Source organism: Typopeltis vanoorti, chromosome 24 (assembly GCF_054136105.1).
Source record: "Typopeltis vanoorti isolate ZY-2024b chromosome 24, IOZ_Tvanoo_1.0, whole genome shotgun sequence".
NCBI classification, from domain to species: Eukaryota; Metazoa; Arthropoda; class Arachnida; order Uropygi; family Thelyphonidae; genus Typopeltis; species Typopeltis vanoorti.
In genome coordinates this window covers 66,551,227-66,574,461 of record NC_143572.1, presented here as the reverse complement: position 1 = coordinate 66,574,461, position 23,235 = coordinate 66,551,227, and the positions used below count along the sequence as shown (strand labels likewise).

The 23,235-nt window shown below is 34.5% G+C and overlaps 1 protein-coding gene across 1 annotated transcript in view; it reads right to left on the bottom strand.

The window, feature by feature from the left end:
• glu (structural maintenance of chromosomes 4-like protein gluon) overlaps positions 1-23,235 on the bottom strand; it is a 384,191-nt gene that overhangs the window by 158,145 nt on the left and 202,811 nt on the right. Inside the window, exon 14 of the mRNA XM_090413308.1 lies at positions 840-971. Within this exon, the coding sequence (XP_090269434.1) occupies positions 840-971 (132 nt within the window). The remainder of the gene's footprint in view (positions 1-839; positions 972-23,235) is intronic.

Genomic DNA, 23,235 nt, shown 5'->3' with positions numbered 1-23,235 from the left:
GCTGCTTAAGTGTCTAGATAACTCCTGATATTAAATCAATAGAAAATTTGTGAACCATAGTGAAAAAGAAACTTGGAAAATTAAATTATGATACAAAGGATGACTTAATACAATCCATTATAAACATATAGTTTCAAATGCAGAAATAAGAAAAATGTGTTCTATGTTGGTAGAGTCCATGCCTAAGTGAATTAACGAACCTATTAGGAACAAACGAGCAAGTATAAATTATTAGGTAAATTTGGAGTTTAATTTTTGTATTTATTTTCTTGTGAAATTAAAATTTTTCTTTAAAATGTGAGTGTTCAGATTAATTTATTCACTACTTAGTTTTTTATGGTGAAGTTTCTTTAGAAATCATTGTGGCTCCAGAGCTTGTCAGGAAGTTTTTTTTTTAATAGCATATGCTATTATAATTACAACTTATAATAGGAGCCAACTGAACAATCACCAACAGATAATCAGTAAAAAATGACATCTAATTTATTTTAATATTGTCATGGTAATATATGAAGTATCTGTTTTGAACAACAGCCTTCTCAACTAATATAGTAATATTTTCCCAACTAAATTCATGCTACTTAAAATTAAATTTCAAATATCTTTTTACACTGACATATAATGATCAAAACACAAGGAACTAAACTTAAACTAAACTGATTTGATGAACAACTTTTAAATATTGGATCGTTCTTAGAATAAAGTATATGACTAGAAGGAAGCATAACCAATTACCAATATATGATTTAAAATACATCTTTAGGTTTAACATCAAAAATATTCTTGTTAATAATCAAATAAGAATGTATATACAAATAAACAGGATAATTATTACTAACCAGTCTACCTAAGATGCCTGGCAATTTTCCTGACTCTTTTTGATTCATAAGGGCTTCAAGAACTCTTCCACGGCTTTTAGTGGCTTGCAGTAAACTCTTGGTTTCTTCCATTTTCAATCTCTTCTCTTTCAACTTGAAAAGAAATAAAAGACTGATAAAACAAATAGTAAACAATAATTTTAAACATAAAGATAGTTATTTCAAAGTGAATAATCAGCATTAATGAATATCTCAAAAGTACTGCAATTTTTTATTCTTAAAAATATTAGTTACTATGCTTTAAAACATAATTTGAAGACAAGCCAATATAAATATCAAAAGCTTAATTAGATTCAGAAATCAAAAAAGAATTTATATATGTGAATAAACAGCATAATTATTACTAACTAGTCTACCTAAGATTCATGGTAGTTTTTCTGGCTCTTTTTGATTCATAAGGGCTTCAATGCCAATCAAGTAAAATACTTCCAAATTATATGTGTAATTCGTGATATTCAGACAACAATGATTAAGAAAAGGAAGATGTAGCTAGAGTATTCAACCTTAAACCCAAAGACAAACTTCTCAAATTAAAGAAATTTCAAGTAGCATGATGTAGGCAAATTTTGAGATGGGGAAATGGACAATGAGAATAATTTGTACCTATTTAATCACAGAAGGATCAAGAAGCAAAGAACTAGAAGATTTCTAAATAATTAAAAGACAGCTTACATAAAGAAATAAGGTAAAGTTGATATTGTGGAGGACTTCAATAGCAAAGCAATATATGAATCCTAGACAAAAACAGAAATGTTTCGGAAAAATTCAAACATGCACCATTGCTAATATGTTCCAACATAAAGATATGCATAAAACTCCTACTGAGAGATATAAGAAATAAGAAAAGTCGGATTATTATGATGCTATTTTCATACTGGTTCAGAATACAGGATTTGAAATAAAAAGTCATCACCATTTAGTTTTGAGAAGGATAAAAATGAGTATCACAGCAAAAGAGAATATATCTACAAGTTTTATTGAAAAAGACTCAATATCAAGCAACTTTCAGAGGTGACCTACAAACTCTAATATACAAATATTAAAGAAGGAAAAAGTGGGAGATGAACAAGACCTGTTCAAAATCAAGAAACAAGCCTAAAGGCTGGATTCCAAACAGATACTTTGGTACCTGTTTGGAACAGAAAAAAAAAAGAAGAAAAAAAAAAGCACAGAACCAAATTTTGAAGTTTGTTTCATTGATTCACCTGTGATTATTTTTTAAAAAAATAAAAGAAAAACAAACTTGATTATTTGCATACATATTTTTTTTTTCATGGTGATATAGATGAAAAAAATTAAAAACATTAATCGATTGAGAAAAGAATGTGTCCTCTGTGTGTTCTCCAGTAAAATTTCTGCAAAGACAGAAAAATCAAACTTCATGATGGATTCATTAGTCTTGGAAAACAAATCGAATCAAAAGTTTCTGGTAAGCTGGCATGTGTCCTATCTTTATACCTAAAAATTTAAAGAAACAAATTTATTTGAAAACAAACAAACAACAAACAAAAAACTAATTTACATGGAAAGTAACTGAACAAAGGCCATAAGAAAAATAGAGAAAACAAATATCACATAGGTGTTAAAATATTCTAGAGGCAAATAAAAAGTTAGAAATGGAGAAAGGGGTGCTATAAAAGGAATCAGAGATGATAAAGACATGAAAACAGAAGATAAGTATATTCGGGATGCGTGGATACTTGCATTTAAAAAATATATATATTTTTGATGATATATATTTAAATGAGATTAGCAGGATGAATAGATATACAGTAGACTCGGTTATAATGAATTCCACGGGACAGCATATATTTGTTCGTAATAACCGTTATTTGTTATATCCAAGGTCATAATTTGAGCGAATTAAAAATGTTTTCAGATTTTTCTCAGCACAGGTATATTGGGTAACATAAATACATATGTGCATACATATATATAAAGAACAAAAATTTATTTTTAAAACTTCATATTTTTACATAAAAAATCATCAACATGCTTTGCTTTGCACAAGACGCATATTTCATATGTTTGAAATTGTTCCTTATACCACTAAGATGCTTGAATGTGTCTTCTGAACTTACAGATTGCGATTCCATAAATCTTGTTAAAATATGTAAAGCACTTTCTGCTTCATACCAGATAACGATTTTCTCATCATTGCTATTTTCTTCCTCAGAGTCACTACTACTATTATCTTCTTCTGGTGTATGAGAGATTTGTTTTAAGATGTCAGCGTCTGTCGGTATACCCAAAGTTGCGATGCCATTATCAATCTCTGTGCACGTTTCAAAATTGTTCAAGTTTCGCGCTTTTAACCATGCTGATAACGGTAAGTTATCCTCTTCAGATTTGCACTCGTATTCCTCAAGACTGGCTTTCTTAAAACAGTTTTGTATCGTAGACGATGATACCAAATTCCAAGCATCACTCATTAAACGTATTGCGTGAATGATCTTCGAGTCGTAAGCATAAGCATTTTCCGTGGATTTTTCTCTGCGTTCTATCAGTTCCAAGACTAACAGAAGACGAAAATGGGATTTAAAACATCTAATTACACCTTGATCAAGTGGTTGCAAGATAGATGTCACATTCGGTGGTAAAAAAACAAGTTTTATGTTTGTTAAATTAGCCACTACAGGATGGGCAGGACAGCTGTCTATCAATAACAAAATTTTCCGGTTTTCACTACGAAGATCTTTATCCCATTTGCAAATTTCATTTTCGAAAATTGAAGATGTCATCCAGGCCTTCTTATTCTCTGTATAATCAACAGGAAGTTTCTTTATGTTTTTAAAGTAACTAGGCTTTGCTGATTTTCCAATTACAAGAAGCTTTCTTTTATCGCTACCAGTCATGTTCGCACAAACTAAAACTGTGAGTCTATTTTTGATAAGTTTTCCGCCAATGCACTTTTCGTTTTTAAACTGAAAAGTTTTATCTGGCGTTAAATTATAAAAAAACCCTGCTTCGTCTGCATTATAAATGTTGTTGTATCCATACCTTCGTTTGATGTCCGGCCATACATTCTTGATCCAGTCAGAAACAACGTTTTTGTCAATGGACAACGCCTCGCCACTTACTTTTGCGTAGACAATATTGTTTCTGTTCTTCAATCCACCCATTGTTGCATTTAAAATCGCTATAACCAAGTTGAACAGCAAATTTTTCGGCTTGAACTTTCAAAATTGGTTCACTAATAGGTAAGCCAGCGGTTCTTTGCACTTTAAACCACGAAAGAAGTGCCTCGTCAACGTCACTTTTATTACACTTTTTAAGTTTTTTACATTTCGATAAATTGTTTTCAAAAGCTTTCAGAGTCAACTCGCAATTCTTCCAAATTGTTGATATTGTAGATGGTGACAAACCATATTTCTTTGCTACTGTCAGATTTGATTGGCCACTTTCCACCTCCTGTATAATTTCTACTTTTTCAAAAACCGATAAAATTTTCCGTTTGACTCCCAGCATTTTTCCACAACCAGAAAATGTGTATGTACGAAATGTCAGTAAAGGAACAACTAACGTGTATTATTTGTTCGTTATTCCCGTGAAAGAATTCGTAATAAACACGAAATACATGCATTAAATCAAATGTAATTCAAATATACCTTCAAAATTATTCGTTATAAACGTGAGTTCGCTGTAACCGTGAGTGTTATAACCGAGTTCTACTGTATATATATTTCAATATTCTTCTTTTTCTTTCTTGTTCATCAAATGAGGATGAGTCACCTATAAACAAATCTTTGCCATCTGGCTTTGCTATTTCTGACTATTTCCATCATCTCTCTTTCTGAGAGATGACAGATTTGAGAGATTTCAGAATACCTATTACTAGGAGGAAAAAGTAACCAGAAGCTGATAAATCAAGCTGAAATGAAAAAAAGACTGCTGATCAATTAGAAATGACCAAACATGAAAATAAAATTTCTACAGGTGCTACAGCACATAATTCAGAAGACTAGCTCAGAAGATTAAATTTCAGAATACCTTGATAGACCTGTTGTTTCATTCAGGGTGTCTCCATGAATGCAGGTTGCAAAGTTTCCAGCAATGGCAGTCTTGGGCCATTCTTCTCCATATTGGATCTTGAATACCAGTTTGTGACAAGGTAGGTCCACCTATTGTCATTGAATCTTGCAATATGACCTACCCACTGTGCCTTGTTGTCATATATGGTTTTCACTACTTCTTTTACTCTGATTATGTTTCTAATAGTTGTATTTGTGACATGGTGTTTTTTTATACTTATCCCGAAAATTCTTTTTTCCATGTCATGCTGGGTGGCTTGTAGACTAAGTTCTTCTTTTTGTATGGTGCTCCAAGTTTTCGAGGCATACATTAAAGATGGGAGGACACAGCTGTTGAACACGCTAGCTCTTATTTTGATATCTAGCTTAAGATCTGTGATTATGGATTTGATATGGTTAAAGGAGGTCCATGCAGCTCTTTTTCTTTTTGTCCATGTTTATTGTTTGACCACAATTATGAGGATTCAACCCTTTCTATGATGAAATAATTTAATTGGATGGTGTGAGTTTGGCAGTATATGTTTTTCATCCATTTAGTTTTGTCAGGGTGAGTTTTTAGTCCTATTTTATTACAAGCATCATGCACTTGGTGAAGCATTGCTTCAAGTTGCAGAGGATCTTGAGCTATGAATATTATATCATCTGCAAACATCATATTTGGAGCAGCTTGTCATCATTGTTTATGCTACCTTTTAAGAATTTTCCTTAAAGTGCTTTCCAGTGTACATGTAAAAAGGCTTGGTGATATGACATCTCCTTGTCGCACACCTCAGTTTGTGGCGATAGTTATAGGGCAGGGGTGTTCAACCCGTCGATCACGGAGCGATTTTTGGTCGATCTCTTGTGTATTCCTCCTTACTTACAAATTTAATTAAAATTGAAACATAATATTTTATTTATCATTATTTTGTATTATTTTTAATTCGCCTTTAAGTATTGCTAATGTTTATTTATTTTTCGTTAAAATTGTCAAATCAGTAATTTTCTTATAAGTCTGGGTAAATGAATTAATTTGGATTAGTGGAAGTCAAACAGCGAGCCGAGTGAATACGATTATAAGCAAAGTGTAAAAACTCAATTGTAGCTTAAATATTAAATATTCCAAAGCACGTTACATTGATTTTTTACTTAGGTTAAGTCCCATGTGAATATTGTAACAAAATAAACTTTGTTTGTCTCGGTATAGTTTCTATTAGATTCTTTTGTAAATAACTCTTTTGAAGCTAACTGTATATACTGCTTTAATAAGAATATGTTAGAGTGTTAAAAACAAAGGCAATGTTTTTGTCGCCAAAGCTGTACATGGCAGCATTTCCAGCATGTGATATTTCCAGAATTAGAAAGATTGAAGTTGTATGTATGAGAAAGGCTTGCAGGTTCTAAGTGTAAACATCTCCGAAGTCAGTCAGAAAGAGTTCAAACAACTTTCCGATGGCCAGCAACTTACAATCAAAAGAAAGCAGAGGAGAACAAAAGGCGTGCTGAACTTGAAACTTAAGATGAAAGACTCATACCGATTCTTTGGGGTTGCCAAACTTCATGCGAGGTCTCAGAGGAGGCCTAATAAAAAGGGACTGAAGCAAGCAGAAGGGGTCCCGGTTCCAGAATTGCTGTCAGAGAGGAGGCCACCCAGTCTAGAGTTGCTGTCAGAGAGACTGCCCGGATCCACGTTCCTTGAGAGAGGAGTTTTCCGCTTCCAGAAAGGAGCTTCTCGGTTCGAGACGTTACTAGAGAGAGACTACTTCTAGGCCACAGACAAGGTTTCAAATTGCCGAAAGGAAGAGGTTCCAATTGCCTGAGAAAAGTTTCCAGGCCAAGTTAATGTCAGACATTCACCATTGTGTTGCGTTTTCATTACAATTTGATGAATCAAACGACTTCACTGATATTGCTCAGTATTTATTAATGGTATTTATTAGCATGGTATTTCCCAATAATGGCAATTATACCATTATTGGGAAGGACGGGGAGAAGACATTTTTTCGGCATTTGATGAATTTGTGAAACAACACAAACTTCCACTTTTAAAAATTGTGTCTATTACTACTGATGGTGCTCCTGCAATGATAGGTAATAAATCACGCTTCATTTCATTATGTAAAAACGATGACGATATCCAGATTTTTTAACATACCACTGTATTATTCACCAACAAGTACTATGTAGTAAAATATTAAACACAAAGGATATTTTGGATATTACATTTAAAATTGTAAATTCTGTTCGAGGAAAAGCCCTGCAACGGCGGTTATTTAAATTACAGGCAGATGATGATAGGGAACTTCTGTTGTACAATAATGTTCGCTGGCTCAGCAGAAGTCAATTTTTAGAAAGATTTCTTGTATTAATTATCGATATAAAAAATTTTCTTGATGAAAAAGGAGATATTTATCCACAAAAGAGTGATAAAAGATGGCTGTTACACTTAGCATTTTTAGTAGATTTCTGTACGAAATTAAGCAATTTAAATTTAGAGTTACGAGGTAGAGATAAAAATTTAATTGACATGTTAAGTTCAATAAAAACTTTCCAACAATACTTACTTTTATTAAAGAAAAATATAAATGACCGTGACGCCCATTTTTATTTATTAATGAACAAAATCAAGAAATGCTTCGCTATGATTTAAAATAATTTATTTGTGAAATAGAATTAGTAGAGGAAGAAATAAATTCAAGATTTAAAGATTTTAATAAAACTGAAATAATTGTATCTTTTATCAATAATCCATTTCAAGAAAACTTGAACATCACAGAAATTTCAAATAAAATTAGAAAAGTGTTAGAAAAATGGCGTAAAATGACTGCTACTTTCTTGAGTTCGTAACAGTTGATTTAAACATCTATATCGCAGTGTTCCTTTTTGAAAATATTTGTGTGATGCATGCCGATCGTGTTTTATGTTTTGGAACTTACTTTCACAAATTACTTTTCCTTGTTAACGTGATAATAAGGTGCATATTATCTGAGTGTGATTTGGTTTTCAACTGTTAGACATGTTGACAGGTGTGACTTTCCAAACGCTGTATATAAAAGTAGAACACAAGCGGAAACGCTATGGGGTTTTTAAGCGTTACTTTGCTATCTGAAAATAAATTAATAACAAAAGAACCAGGTATTCGTTCCTGGAGCTTAGTTATCAGAATATTATCCTTAGGACTAGGAGCAGCATGGTATGGCACAGATCAAATACTGATAAAGCTGATCTACATTATTGGATGTTTAGAAATTGGATTAACATTTTTGAAGACTGGGAGGATTTCATAATTGATAAGCCAAAGAATGAAGCAATACTGCAAATTAACGGGCTGTTTGATATAAACCAAGCTGAAGTAGAACTTGAGATGATAAACATTCAGAATAGATTACATTTAAAATCAATAAACAATGAAGTCATTTGGAAGTATGCACATGAAAAATTCCCAATATTAACTGATATTGTGTGAAAAATTCTGTTGTGTTTCGGATTGACATACTTGTCAGAATCCGTTTTTTCAAATATGACCGTCATAAAAAAATCAATTAAGAAACCAAATTACAAATGATAATTTGGATGACTGTCTACGATTGGCCACTTCTTCATATCAACTTGACTAAGAAAATATTGCTTTAAGTCCAAACAATGCCAAATTTCACATTAACTTTTTTTTTTTTTTAATCAACCAGCATTTCCTGTAACTTGTGAGTTTGTAATCAATCTGTTGTTTTATCTAACTTTGGTTTTCCAAAATAGAGAAATAAATATTTTATTCCAATATATATTTTTTTGTTGTTGTATTAAAATAATTAAAAGTGATAAATAAATTTTGAAATACACAAATAAAGTTTTTAGTTGTGTATTTTTTTTTCAGTTGTTTATTTGTGCGTAATCTATATAAGAGAGTTGATTGCTGAATAATTTATATATTAGAGAGCAGATCGCCGAATAACTTTTTATAGAAAAGTAGCTCTCGTAGTAAAAAAGGTTAAACACCACTGTTATAGGGTCATCAAATAAGGTTATTTGTGTAGAGCTACCAGTGTAATTTCTTTAATTAGAATGATGTAGACTTGATTGATGCCTTGTTCTAGTAGTGCCTGTAAACCCGTGTTATGTTCTATGGTATCAAAGGCTTTTTTTTAAAGTTGATAAATAGAAAACAAAGAGGGATCTGGTATTCTTTGCATTGTTACATTTCAGATAACTGGAATAAATCTCTCATTGTATACCTATAAAAAGTGAAATGAAAGCAAATGTGATTATTAGAAAGGATTCTGAATTTCCCTCCTGAGTGTTCTCCATGTAATATTTACAAGAATCCTTATCAGGTGAAGAAAAATTGCAGAACTTGGGGCAGATCAAGCTGAGTTCAGGCCAAATTGTATTTGATATTTTTCAGATTCTTAGTTTAAAACAAACAATCAAGAAATCACAGTTGTGTATAAGAATAATCTGCATATAAGTTATATGCATATAAGTAATCTGAATATTAGGGTTAGATGGCATATCCACCCATGTGTTACGAGAATGTGCAAGAGAATTAGCACCTCCTCTAACCAGGCTGTCTAATTTAAGCCTCAGTTTTGGTAAAGTACTAATAGAGTGGAAAGAGGGGAAAATAATTCCACTGCACAAGGAAGGCACCAAGACTGAGGTTACAAATTATAGACCAATCAATATATCTGGAGTGGTGGTTAAGGTTTTAGAGAAATTGGTAAAAATTAGAATTCAGGACTGGGTGGACAGCTATATGATACTTTATAAGGGGCAACATGGTTTTGTGAAAGGTAGGTCTTGCCTCAGTAACTTGCTTACTTTCTATAATAAAGTAACAGTAGAGTTGGATAAAGGAAATCCTTACTCAGTGATATTGCTGGACTTTGCAAAGGCATTTGACAAGATTCCACATGGAACTCTGTTGTATAAATTAGAGCAAATGGGTATGGATCCGAAGCTGGTGATTTGGATTAGAGGATGGCTAGTGGATAGATACCAAAGAGTGGTTTATGGAGGAGCTGAGTCCAGGAGAAGGCAAGTAACTAGTGGTGTACCTCAAGGCTCAGTGCTTGGTCCTCTATTGTTTAATTTGTACAGCAATGATATTGGGAATACTTTGGAAGGAAATATCCACTTGTTTGCTGATGATGCAAAATTAGGAAGAGCGATAGTCAATTCAGATGATGTAGACATCTTGCAGGATGACTTAAATAGGCTGACGGTATGGACTAAGATAAATGGCTGTCAGTTTAATGTGGCTAAGTGTAAGGTGATGCACTTCGAAAGGATGAGATCACATGCTGTTTACCATATTAACAGAACTGAACTGCAAGACGTTGACGAGGCAAGGGACTTGGGAGTTATTGTGGACAGAGAACGTACGTAAGTTTAAAGGGCATATTGCAAAGATTGCCAAAACATCACATCAAATTACATGGTTGTTGAAAAACACTAACGAGCATGGATAAGGAAGTTATTGTTCCACTTTATAAGGCATTAATAAGACCGCATTTGCACTACTGAGCACAGATCTGGTCACCTGGATTTCTTGGTGATGAAGAAATGGTGGAGAGGATTCAGAGATGAGTTACAAAGATTGTAGCAGGTCTGTGGGATGTTCCCCACGAGGATAGATTGAAGATCTGTAGGCTTCAAAAACTAGCTGATAGACGTAGGAGAGGAGATATGATAGAAGCATATAAATTATTAAAGGGATTTTACAGGATTGACACTGATGACATTTTTAAGACCAGTGCAGAAAGGGAGAGAACGAGGGGCCATCCCTGGAGATTATGTAAGAGTGTGGTTAACAACGGTGTTAGGACTAGATTTTTTACTTGGAGGGTTGTGAAGGGGTGGAATGCTTTGCCAGAGGTGGTTGTGAGTGCTTCGTCTGTGAATGAATTTAAGGAGAAGTATAATAGGTATTGTGTAAATAATGGTTAGTGTATCAATGTAGGGTCTCCTGCGATGAGTCTTTTGACTCCATGGAGACACCATTATAATAATAAGTTTAGCACAGATCTAGAAAAGACACATGATGAAGTGTCAAAAGAAAAGCTCCATATTTACACTGTATAAAGTTTAATGTTTACACTATATAAAGATATAGCACAAATAAACATTAAACAGAGCAATATAGAGCCTATATGTGCTATATATATATATATATATATGCTGACCTAGTTGGCCAATTGTTACCATATCCACTCTTCAACCAACAGACTGTGAGTTCGAATCTCACTGTGGACATGGATGTTTATGGTTGTCATTAGGTGAGAGATGATTACATCACCATATGTGAGACCACTGTACCACTTACTGGAGACCTGAAGTGGCTTGAAAAAGTTCCATGTCTGGTCTCTAGAGAAGAGTTTTTGGACTATGTAAAAAATATTTTAAAAAATATATAAAATCAATAAAAACAGGGAGGAAAAATCCTTAGCCTGTCCATGTTATGAATGTACAATAGGTTTACAAATAAACCTTTCATGAGTTGAGAGCAGCATAAACACTTCAATTGTAAGCCAGCTGTTAAAATTGAAGGATCCACCACTCTTTCAAAGATATTCATCATTCATATGTGGTGGTGGGTGGTAGATGCATTGGTGGAGATGGAGAGTTGTAGAGTAGGTGCCCTCCCTCGATGAGTCTTTGTATTCCCTGGAGATGTCACTTAATAATAATAATAATAATAATAATAATAATAATATATGGAGGGGTGCTTAAGGCTCAAAGCTGTATAACTGAGAGGAGACCTCCACATAGCCTTTAAAGGAATGCGGAGAACCGACCAGGGCTTCTGACCTAATGTCCAATCCTCACCTTCTCGTGGTGCACCCTGTTGGGTATCTACTTGGATACAGAACGAACGAGGATGGGCTGGCAATTTGGGATTTAGCCGACCAAATTGTATTCTTATTGGTTAAACCAAAATAAAAAATAATGGTACAACATGACAAAATTTCATGCCGGCTGGGGCGTCGCCCGGTTAAACAAGGCCCCCGTTGTTTTCGCCAGGGAACCAGGGCGAACAGCGAAAAGTCAGCTACTGGAACAAATCTGAAAACAAACCCCAACTCAACATCACCAGAGTTAAAGATCGGTACAATCAACGTAAGAAGCCTGAATGGCAAAGAAATGGAGCTAGCTGAGGAATTAAATAAGTACCAGATCGACATAATAGGGGTGACTGAAACAAAAAAGACCAAAACTGGTGAGATCTTTCTGAGCAATAAATACAAAATGTTATATTCAGGCAATGACAATCAAAGAAAAGAAGGAGTAGCCATAGTATTCAACACAAAATACGAGGCTAATCTTCTTGAATGGCAGTCAGTCTCAAGTAGAGTAATGTGGGCAAATATGAGAATGGGGAACTGGACAATGAGACTTATTTGTGCCTATGGTCCCACAGAAGGTTCTACTAAGGTAGAAGTGGAGGAATTTTTTGAGGCTTTAGAAAAAGCAACTGACACAATGAAAAAGGAAAAGTTGGTCCTTGTTGGGGATCTAAATACCAGAGTAGGAAATGATTGTGAGACATACAAAAATATTTTGGGAAAATTTGGAGAAAAGAGCAAAGCTAATAATAATGGCAAATATCTGTTGGATTTCTGCTCAGGACATGGACTGGTTATTACTAACAACACGTTCCAACATAAAAATGTGCACAAATTCACATGGAGAGAAGAGGCTAGGAATAAGAAAATTCTCATTGACTATGTTATTGTTGATAGTGATGTTTTCTCCCTGGTGCAAGACACCAGAGTGTACAGGGGAATTGAAATTGGAAGTGATCACTATTTAGTCTTGAGCAGATTAAAATTGATTTTCATACTGAAAAGAATAACATGTAAGAAAGTTTTAACGCGAATAAAAGTTGAGCAGCTCTCAGATGTGAACTGTAGACTAAAATACAGAAAGATTATTGAAAAGAAAATGAAAGAGTTTGAGAACAGGAATCAAACCTTGGAGATTCAGTGGCAAACTCTGAAGAAAACATTGATTGATTCTGCCAGAGAGGCATGTGGTGAGGTTGTGTGCAAGGATAAAAAAATCAGAACTCCCTGGTGGACACAGGAAGTTAAAGAAGCAGCAAAGGAAAAGAAGAAAGCATATGAAAAGTTCCTGGCAAATAAGTCAGCTTTTACTCTTACAGAATACAGAGACAAATGTAAGAAAGCTAAAGTGTGTAAAACTAGCTAAACAAAAGTCATGGGAGGACTTTGGCAAGAATATAGAAAATAAATATCAAGAAGGTGGCAAAATATTCTGGAGGTTGTTGAACAAGCTTAGGAATGGAGGAAAGAGTGCTGTAAAAGGAGTTAGAGATGATAAAGGTGACATGAAAACGGGAGAAAAAGATATCCTTGAAGTATGGAGTAATTACTTTGAAAAACTGCTAAATGAAACAAGCAGTGATGACAGCATAGTGATAAAATACACTGACCAGGCATGCAGTCAGGAATACATATCCATACTTGAAGTAGAAAAAGCCATCAAAGGCTTGAAATGTGGAAAGGCAGCAGGAGTAGATGATATTCGACCAGAAATGCTAAAGTATGGTGGTATAAAAATCTTACAGTGGCTGCACTGCACAGTTAAGAAAGCCTGGACAGAGGGACGAATTCCCGATGATTGGAGTAGAGCTCTCATAGTACCCATATATAAAAAGGGAAATAAAACTGAATGTGAGAATTACAGAGGTATTTCCCTACTGAGTGTTCCTGGCAAGATCTATGCAAGTATACTTGAGAAACGGTTGAGAAGAATTGTGGAAGAAAAGCTTGGTGAAGAACAAGCTGGATTCAGGCCAAATAGAGGCTGTCAGGATCAGATCTTCACTTTACGACAAATAGTCGAGAAAGCATGGGAATATAACAAAGATCTGTATTTAAGTTTTGTCGATTTGGAAAAGGCATATGACAAGGTGCCAAGAGAGAAGCTATTCACTACGCTGCAGTTATATGGTGTCAATGGGGCATTATATCAAGCGATACTTAGTCTTTATTTGAGTTGTAAGTCAGCAGTTAGAATTGAAGGAAGTACAGGAAGATGGTTTAATGTTAAATCTGGTGTGAGACAAGGATGTACATTATCCCCTCTGTTATTCATTATCTATATGGATCACATTATGAAGGAAAGAGTGGTATTAAACCTGATATCAAAATTGGAAATGTTAATGTCAGCACTTTGCTTTATGCGGATGATGTTATACTTCTAAATAAATCTGCTACAAGTCTGCAAGATTCTCTGACTAAATTGAATAGTTGTTGTAATAGATATGGTATGAAGGTCAGCAATAAAAAGACAAAGACAATGAAAATAGGCAGAATCATTGAAAATGTCAACTATGTTGTGAATGGAGAACCTGTGGAACAAGTAAAGCATTTCAGCTACTTAGGCACGATTTTTACTGAAGATGGTAAATTAAATATAGAAATAGACAATAGAATCAGCAAAGCTGGTATGGCGGGAAGTCAATTGAATAAATTCATATGGAATAAGAGAGAAATTAGTCGGAACACTAAATTAGCTGTATACAAGACAGTGTTCAAACCAGTTTTAACTTATGGATCTGAGAGCTGGGTCAGAAGTAAAACACTTGACCAAAGACTAGAGACTGCAGATATGAGAGTCCTGAGAAAGATTAGTGGCATGAACAGATGGCATCAATGGCAATATCATATTAAAAATGAGGATATTAGGAAAGAACTTGACATTGTCAGCATCCAGGAATGCGTTAGCAGAGCTAATCTCAGGTGGTATGGTCACTTAAATAGAATGGGAGAGGAAAGATTAGCAAAACAAGTGTTCTCTGCCAAGTTGGCAGGAAAACGACCCAGAGGAAGACCAAGATATAGGTGGATGGATACGGTACAAAGTGCCTTAGACGATAGAAATATAAGATCTGATAATGTTGGAGTCTTGACAAGTAACAGACTGATTTGGAGGAAAATTGTAGATAGGAAGTTAGTAATGATGTAATTTTTTCATGTAGTACTGTCATATCCTGTACACCCCTTGAGGGTACATGGCAGGAATTTGATCATGATGATGATGATGATGGTGATGATAATATATGGATTCTATTATAAAAAAAAGTAACAATAAACACCTGATATCAAAACTGGAGATATTAAGTTCACATTATTACTTTATGCAGATGATGTTACTCTTAAATAAATCCACAAAATAAAGTCTTCAGGAATTTCGAACTAAACTGAATGAGTGACATACAGTTAGTATGAGACTCTGCAATAAAAAGCCAAAACTATAAATACAGGCAAGAACATGGAAACATGAACAGAATAGAGAACCTATAGGACAAATAAAATCACCACAATTTAGTCACAATTTTAATGAAGATAACAAATTAAATATGAAGGAAAGTCATTTCATATGCCTGTACACTGGGCATGCTTAGCCAGCTGAGTAGTAATGTTGCATGATCTACTTTGTGTTCTTGTTCTGTGAGATAACTTTACGAGGCAGAATCTGAAGAGTCAGATTATGTGCATTTTGTATAACAATGCCAGGTCCCATATTTCATGTGAAGTATCTGATCTTAGAAAAGAATGTGTGGCAAGTGCTTTTTTTGCCCCCCCCCCCCACATACACAAGAGGAAGAGCTTCACTATTATTTATAAAGTGTTTGTTGCAGTGATCTGATTTTTCAAAAACATCAACAAAAAAGATTTACTAACCGAAATACAGAACCTACTCAAACATTAGGGCAGAATGGAGATTTTATTGACGATCAGTAAGTGTATTTTGTTAAATAAATGTTTTAGTGTTTAACAGTATGAATACAGAATACACAACTTTTGAAATGGCCCTTGTAGAATAAGCAAAGCTAATATGGTGGGAGAAAAAAAAAAAAAAAGAAACATCTATATGGACTGATAGCAGCATCTTAAAAGCTGAAACTTTAAAGTTTGACAATCCTGGAATCCTGGCAAATAACAGATTATTGTGAAAGAAAATTCTGATAAGATGCTGATAGTAATGTAATTAACAGAAATTACAAAGAAACACAAATTTCATAAGCCAGAAAAAAATGAGAGAAAATCTTGACTAAAACAGAAGAAAATGGAAATTCCCATCTATGGGAGACTGAACCTACTCCATGATAGAAAAGATAAGAATATATTAATATTATAAAGATTATTTACATTATCTTATATGAGAAAATGCTGTGAATGTTATTTTAGATTTATATTAACCTACCAAATTAAAAAAGTTTTCTATGAAAACAATCTTATGAATTTTTTTTTTTTTTACAAGTAAGTTGTCATTTTAAAAATCAACAACATTGCTTTCTGTGCCTACTGGCACATAAGGCTACCATTTTAAAAATGCATTAGGAATAATATTAATAATTTGCAAAAATTAAGAAAAATAAGGAACACTAAGCATGAGGATTCTGTAATTCTGTGAATAACATACAATGCAAATAATTCCGCAAAGTCCTAACTTAGCCATACACTTCGTCACCTTATACACAAAGAAATAATTAAATTCAGTTATATCACTGATTATATAACTCACATATGCATTCATAGTATTTAAGTACATATCTATTCCACCCCTGTAAAATTTTCTACTTTTGCTAAAATAAGGTAAAGATCTGCTATCCCCTCCCTCCCAAAAAAGCCCCAGAATTATGTGACATTTAAAATGTGCAGCCAATACATGCATATCAAGTACTTCTGCTTTATTTGCTTCCATACTAATGGTGTGGAATCCTAATTACTGAGTAATTTGTTGTAGAATATCTCTGATAAGGGATGGTCAAAGCTAGAAAACTAGGAATAGACCACCACATAGCTTTGTAAGGAATATGAAGAACTGGCCAGGACCTCTGACCTAATGCCAGTCATCACCGTATCCATCTGGATAATGAGTGACTGTGGAAGAGCTGGCATTTTGGACTAAGATGAACAGGCCAATGGTTCAACATTATGAGATATCATGCTGGTTGATAAAGTCTCAGCTGTTTTCATCAAGATGGAGTGTTATGAGTTCAAGAAGACAAAAAGCATGTGAGATACTGCTAAATAATAACTATAAGATCTATCATGGGAAATAATCAGGAAAATGCAAGAGTAGCTATAGAATTCAATACCAAACATAAACTTCTTGCATGGTAGCCAATTTAAAGCAGAGTAATGTAGGAAATTTCAAAATGTGAAACTGGACAATGAAATTATGTGCATATGATCTCATTGAAGGTTCAAGTAGGAAAGAAGAAGAAGAGGAATTTTTCAAGTCATTGGAGAGGGAAAAACTGATATATAGGCAATCCATGACTGATATAAATTCAGACTTACACAAATTATCACATGGCATCTAACAGTGGTCTCCTGCAAGACAGACAAATTTTATTTTATTTTATTACGTTTTTATTTATTTATTTATAATATATATATATAATATATATAATATATAGGGGTGCTTAAGGGTCAAAGCTGTATAACTGAGAGGAGACCTCCACATAGCCTTTAAAGGAATGTGGAGAACCGACCAGGGCTTCTGACCTAATGTCCAATCCTCACCTTCTCGTGGTGCACCCTGTTGGGTATCTACTTTGATACTGAACGAACGAGAATGGGCTGGCAATTTGGGATTTAGCCGACCAAATTGTATTCTTATTGGTTAAACCAAAATAAAAAATGATGGTACAACATGACAAAATTTCATGCCGGCTGGGGCGTCGCCCGGTTAAACAAGGCCCCCGTTGTTTTCGCCAGGGAACCAGGGCGAACAGCGAAAAGTCAGCTACTGGAACAAATCTGAAAACAAACCCCAACTCAACATCACCAGAGTTAAAGATCGGTACTATCAACGTAAGAAGCCTGAATGGCAAAGAAATGGAGCTAGCTGAGGAATTAGATAAGTACCAGATCGACATAATAGGGGTGACTGAAACAAAAAAGACAAAAACTGGTGAGATCTTTCTGAGCAATAAATACAAAATGTTATATTCAGGCAATGACAATCGAGGAAAAGAAGGAGTAGCCATAGTATTCAGCACAAAATACGAGGCTAATCTTCTTGAATGGCAGTCAGTCTCAAGTAGAGTAATGTGGGCAAATATGAGAATGGGGAACTGGACAATGAGACTTATTTGTGCCTATGGTCCCACAGAAGGTTCTACTAAGGTAGAAGTGGAGGAATTTTTTGAGGCTTTAGAAAAAGCAACTGACACAATGAAAAAGGAAAAGTTGATCCTTGTTGGGGATCTAAATAGTAGAGTAGGAAATGATTGTGAGACATACAAAAATATTTTGGGAAAATTTGGAGAAAAGAGCAAAGCTAATAATAATGGCAAATATCTGTTGGATTTCTGCTCAGGACATGGACTGGTTATTACTAACACCATGTTCCAACATAAAAATGTGCACAAATTCACATGGAGAGAAGAGGCTAGGAATAAGAAAAGTCTCATTGACTATGTTATTGTTGATAGTGATGTTTTCTCCCTGGTGCAGGACACCAGAGTGTACAGAGGATTTGAAATTGGAAGTGATCACTATTTAGTCTTGAGCAGGATAAAATTGAATTTCATATTGAAAAGAATAACATGTAAGAAAGTTTTAAAGCGAATAAAAGTTGAGCAGCTCTCAGATGTGAACTGTAGACTAAAATACAGAAATATTATTGAAAAGAAAATGAAAGAGTTTGAGAACAGGAATCAAACCTTGGAGATTCAGTGGCAAACTCTGAAGGAAACATTGATTGATTCTGCCAGAGAGGCATGTGGTGAGGTTGTGTGCAAGGATAGAAAAATCAGAACTCCCTGGTGGACACAGGAAGTTAAAGAGGCAGTGAAGGAAAAGAAGAAAGCATATCAAAAGTTCCTGGCAAATAAGTCAGCTTTTACTCTTACAGAATACAGAGACAAATGTAAGAAAGCTAAACAGTGTGTAAAACTAGCTAAACAAAAGTCATGGGAGGACTTTGGCAAGAATATAGAAAATAAATATCAAGAAGGTGGCAAAATATTCTGGAGGTTGTTGAAGAAGCTTAGGAATGGAGGAAAGAGTGCCGTAAAAGGAATTAGAGATGATAAAGGTGACATGAAAACAGGAGAAAAAGATATCCTTGAAGTATGGAGTAATTACTTTGAAAAACTGCTAAATGAAACAAGCAGTGATGACAGCACAGTGATAAAAAACACTGACCAGGCATGTAGTGAGGAATACATATCCATACTTGAAGTAGAAAAAGCCATCAAAGGCTTGAAATGTGGAAAGGCAGCAGGAGTAGATGATATTCGACCAGAAATGCTGAAGTATGGTGGTATAAGAGTCTTACAGTGGCCGCACTGCATAGTTCAGAAAGCCTGGACAGAGGGACGAATTCCCAATGATTGGAGTAGAGCTCTCATAGTACCCATATATAAAAAGGGAAATAAAACTGAATGTGAGAATTACAGAGGTATTTCCCTACTGAGTGTTCCTGGCAAGATCTATGCAAGTATACTTGAGAAACGGTTGAGAAGAATTGTGGAAGAAAAGCTTGGTGAAGAACAAGCTGGATTCAGGCCAAATAGAGGCTGTCAGGATCAGATCTTCACTTTACGACAAATAGTCGAGAAAGCATGGGAATATAACAAAGATCTGTATTTAAGTTTTGTCGATTTGGAAAAGGCATATGACAAGGTGCCAAGAGAGAAGCTATTCAATACGCTGCAGTTATATGGTGTCAATGGGGCATTATATCAAGCAATACTTAGTCTTTATTTGAGTTGTGAGTCAGCAGTTAGAATTGAAGGAAGTACAGGAAGATGGTTTAATGTTAAATCTGGTGTGAGACAAGGATGTACATTATCCCCTCTGTTATTCATTATCTATATGGATCACATTATGAAGGAAAGAGTGGTATTAAACCTGATATCAAAATTGGAGATGTTAATGTCAGCTCTTTGCTTTATGCGGATGATGTTATACTTCTAAATAAATCCGCTACAAGTCTGCAAGATTCTCTGACTAAATTGAATAGCTGTTGTAATAGATATGGTATGAAGGTCAGCAATAAAAAGACAAAGATAATGAAAATAGGCAGAATCATTGAAAATGTCAACTGTGTTGTGAATAGAGAACCTGTGGAACAAGTAAAACATTTCAGCTACTTAGGCACAATTTTTACTGAAGATGGTAAACTAAATATAGAAATAGACAACAGAATCAGCAAAGCTGGTATCGTGGGAAGTCAATTGAATAAATTCATATGGAATAAGAAAGAAATTAGTCGGAACACTAAATTAGCTGTATACAAGACTGTGTTCAAACCAATTTTAACTTATGGATCTGAGAGCTGGGTCAGAAGTAAAACACTTGACCAAAGACTAGAGACCGCAGATATGAGAGTCCTGAGAAGGATTGGAGGCGTGAACAGATGGCATCAATGGCAATATCATATTAAAAATGAGGATATTAGGAAAGAACTTGACATTGTCAGCATCCAGGAATGCGTTAGCAGAGCTAATCTCAGATGGTATGGTCACTTAAATAGAATGGGAGAGGAAAGATTAGCAAAACAAGTGTTCTCTGCCAGGTTGGCAGGAAAACGACCCAGAGGAAGACCAAGATATAGGTGGATTGATACGGTACAAAGTGCCTTAGACGATAGAAATATAAGATCTGATAATGTTGGAGTCTTGACAAGTAACAGACTGATTTGGAGGAAAATTGTAGATAGGAAGTTAGTAATGATGTAATTTTTTCATATAGTACTGTCATATCCTGTACACCCCTTGAGGGTACATGGCAGGAATTTGATGATGATGATGATGATTATAATATATATATATATATATATATATATATATTGCATTTTTTCAAGCCACTTCAGATCTCCAATAAGTGGAGAAGTGGTCTCACACTGGACAATGACATTTATCTCCCACCTAAAATGCATGCACTTTCCTCAGACTTGCTTTTAATATCGACATGCTGTTTGTTTTCAGTATTTGTGTGGATTCTAATGCCCCACAGTTCTTAAAAGTCCAAAGAGAAATAGATACACATTAGCCCATTATGGAGATTTAGTAAAAGAAAGACGTCACTGTTCAGTCATTTCTCAATGATTTTGTAAGTCGAACAGCCAAAGATTATTATTATTATTCCTTCTTTGTTTGATTGTTATCATTCCGTCTCTGTAGTACCAGTGTGCAGAAAGTATTCAATAGGATAATTAAACATTTTTTAAAAAATGTTTTTATTTCTCATACTATTTATAATGTATTATATTACTTTGTATTAAAAATTACATATTGAAATCGAATTTGTATGTGAATTCTGTAATTGAAACTAATAGAAATTAACTGGCCTTTAAAGCATTTTAATGCAATATGCATACACGTACTGTAAACAAGTCAACAATATTATAATGTGCATTAACAGGCATATCAAATTTAATAAGATTAAATTTAACTTATGTAAAATTCAGGTTAAGCAAAGCTTATGGAATGTAACTCTTATGTAAGTCAGACTGCCTGTTACGCTGATGACTAGTTGTAATAGAGGTCTCCTGTAAGTTATAAAATATGCAATAATCTTAAGTGTGCTTGGCAGGTATAAAGGTAGGGAGGTAATTAAGTTAGCTTTAAATAGGGTAGGCTAGGATGGAGATTCATGCGCTTAGTTAAATCTGCGACAACCCTGAACATCTCTAAATCACAATCCAGTCTACCCACAACATTGCTCATGCAATGTATGTTGAAAGGCAGTACTAGCCAGAGTTGCTTTTGCTGTTATAGTGCAATCATTCTGGCAATGAGGCGACCAGAATGGAAGCATTAAGGGCCATGGAGACTGTGCACTGCTACTTCCTATGCTGCATCATCCAGGTGTGACATGCAGAGACCAAATCGTTTACAGATACCCACCATGAGTACTGGTTGTCTGGGTGTCATGCTTAGAAGAGCAGCCACCATAATGCGATCTATCAAGACTCATCCTCTGAATATATAAAGGGAGAAGCAGATTTATATTGGAGATCTAAATAGTAGAAAATGAGCATCATATATTTGCACACAGAAATTTGGAGAAAAGAGCAAAGTGAATAAAATAAAATAACTGCTGGATTTCTGTTCAAGACATGAGCTAGTCATTAGTAACATCATCTTCTGACATAAAGATGTGCATAAATTCACATAAAACATAGGCAATAGGAAAAGTCTTACTGACTTTCTTGTTCTCAATGATATCTTCATTGAGAACAAGATACAAGAGTATCATGCTCTTGTTTATGATACAAGAGTATGCACAGATCTGAAAAAAGAATCTAAGATAAACAGTTGCCAGAGATGAATTGCATATACACAAATATAATCATTGGTGGAAAGAAAAAATGTAAGCATTTGAAAATAAAAATTAAACTAATTATAATGAAGAGCCAAAGGCTTCAATTCGGCGACAAGAACATATTTAAGTTAAGGGATATTATCCCATATTGTTTCTTAGCCGAATAAGAAACTCAAAGAGTTTCATGCTGAATATAGAAACTATATAAAGTTCAGCGATTCCAAGCGTAAGCAAATACCTGGATAGTACAGCAACTGACCCTTGAAGGTAGTGCAAGCTGAGGCAACTCATACAAAGGGTGGAGCAAGCTCCGATCACTATTCTTGATATTTACCCATAATGTGAACTTAACTCCTAGGAGCTGTATTATTGTTCAACATTATGAGAGAAGGTCACTATCCAGACTGGTTTCAACCTTTTTTGAGGTCTCATCAGTGAGTAGGTAGACCTAGTTAATACCAAGTTTGTAGCAAACAGAACTTACATCCCTTCTATGAGAATTGCCAAGAGGTGTCCTATTAAATTACTAATTATAATGAAGAGCCAAAGGTTTCAATTCGGCAACATCTCAGCTTGCACTACCTTCAAGGGTCAGTTGCTGCACTATCCAGGTATTTGCTTGCGCTTGGAATCGCCGAACTTTATATAGTTTCTATATTCAGCATGAAACTCTTTGAGTTTCTTATTCGGCTAAGAAACAATATGGGATAATATCCCTTAACTTAAATAAAAATGAAACTTTGGAGAAAGTGGCAAAATATGAATAAAATGACTGATTGAGTTAGGAAACATTGAGGCGAAGTTATCTGCAAGGAGAAAAAAATTTGTAGTTCATGATGGACTCAACAAGTCCAAGGGCAGTTGTTCTTCCCCCTGCCTCAAAAAAAAAAAAAAAAAAATGCAAATTCCTGGTAAGTCAATGGGAAAAAAAAAGTTCTGAAGAGAATACAGAGAAAAACATAAGAAAGCTGAACTATATGTAAAAGTAGTGATGTTAATTTAGCTGAGTTCAGGCTAAATACAAGATTTTTACTT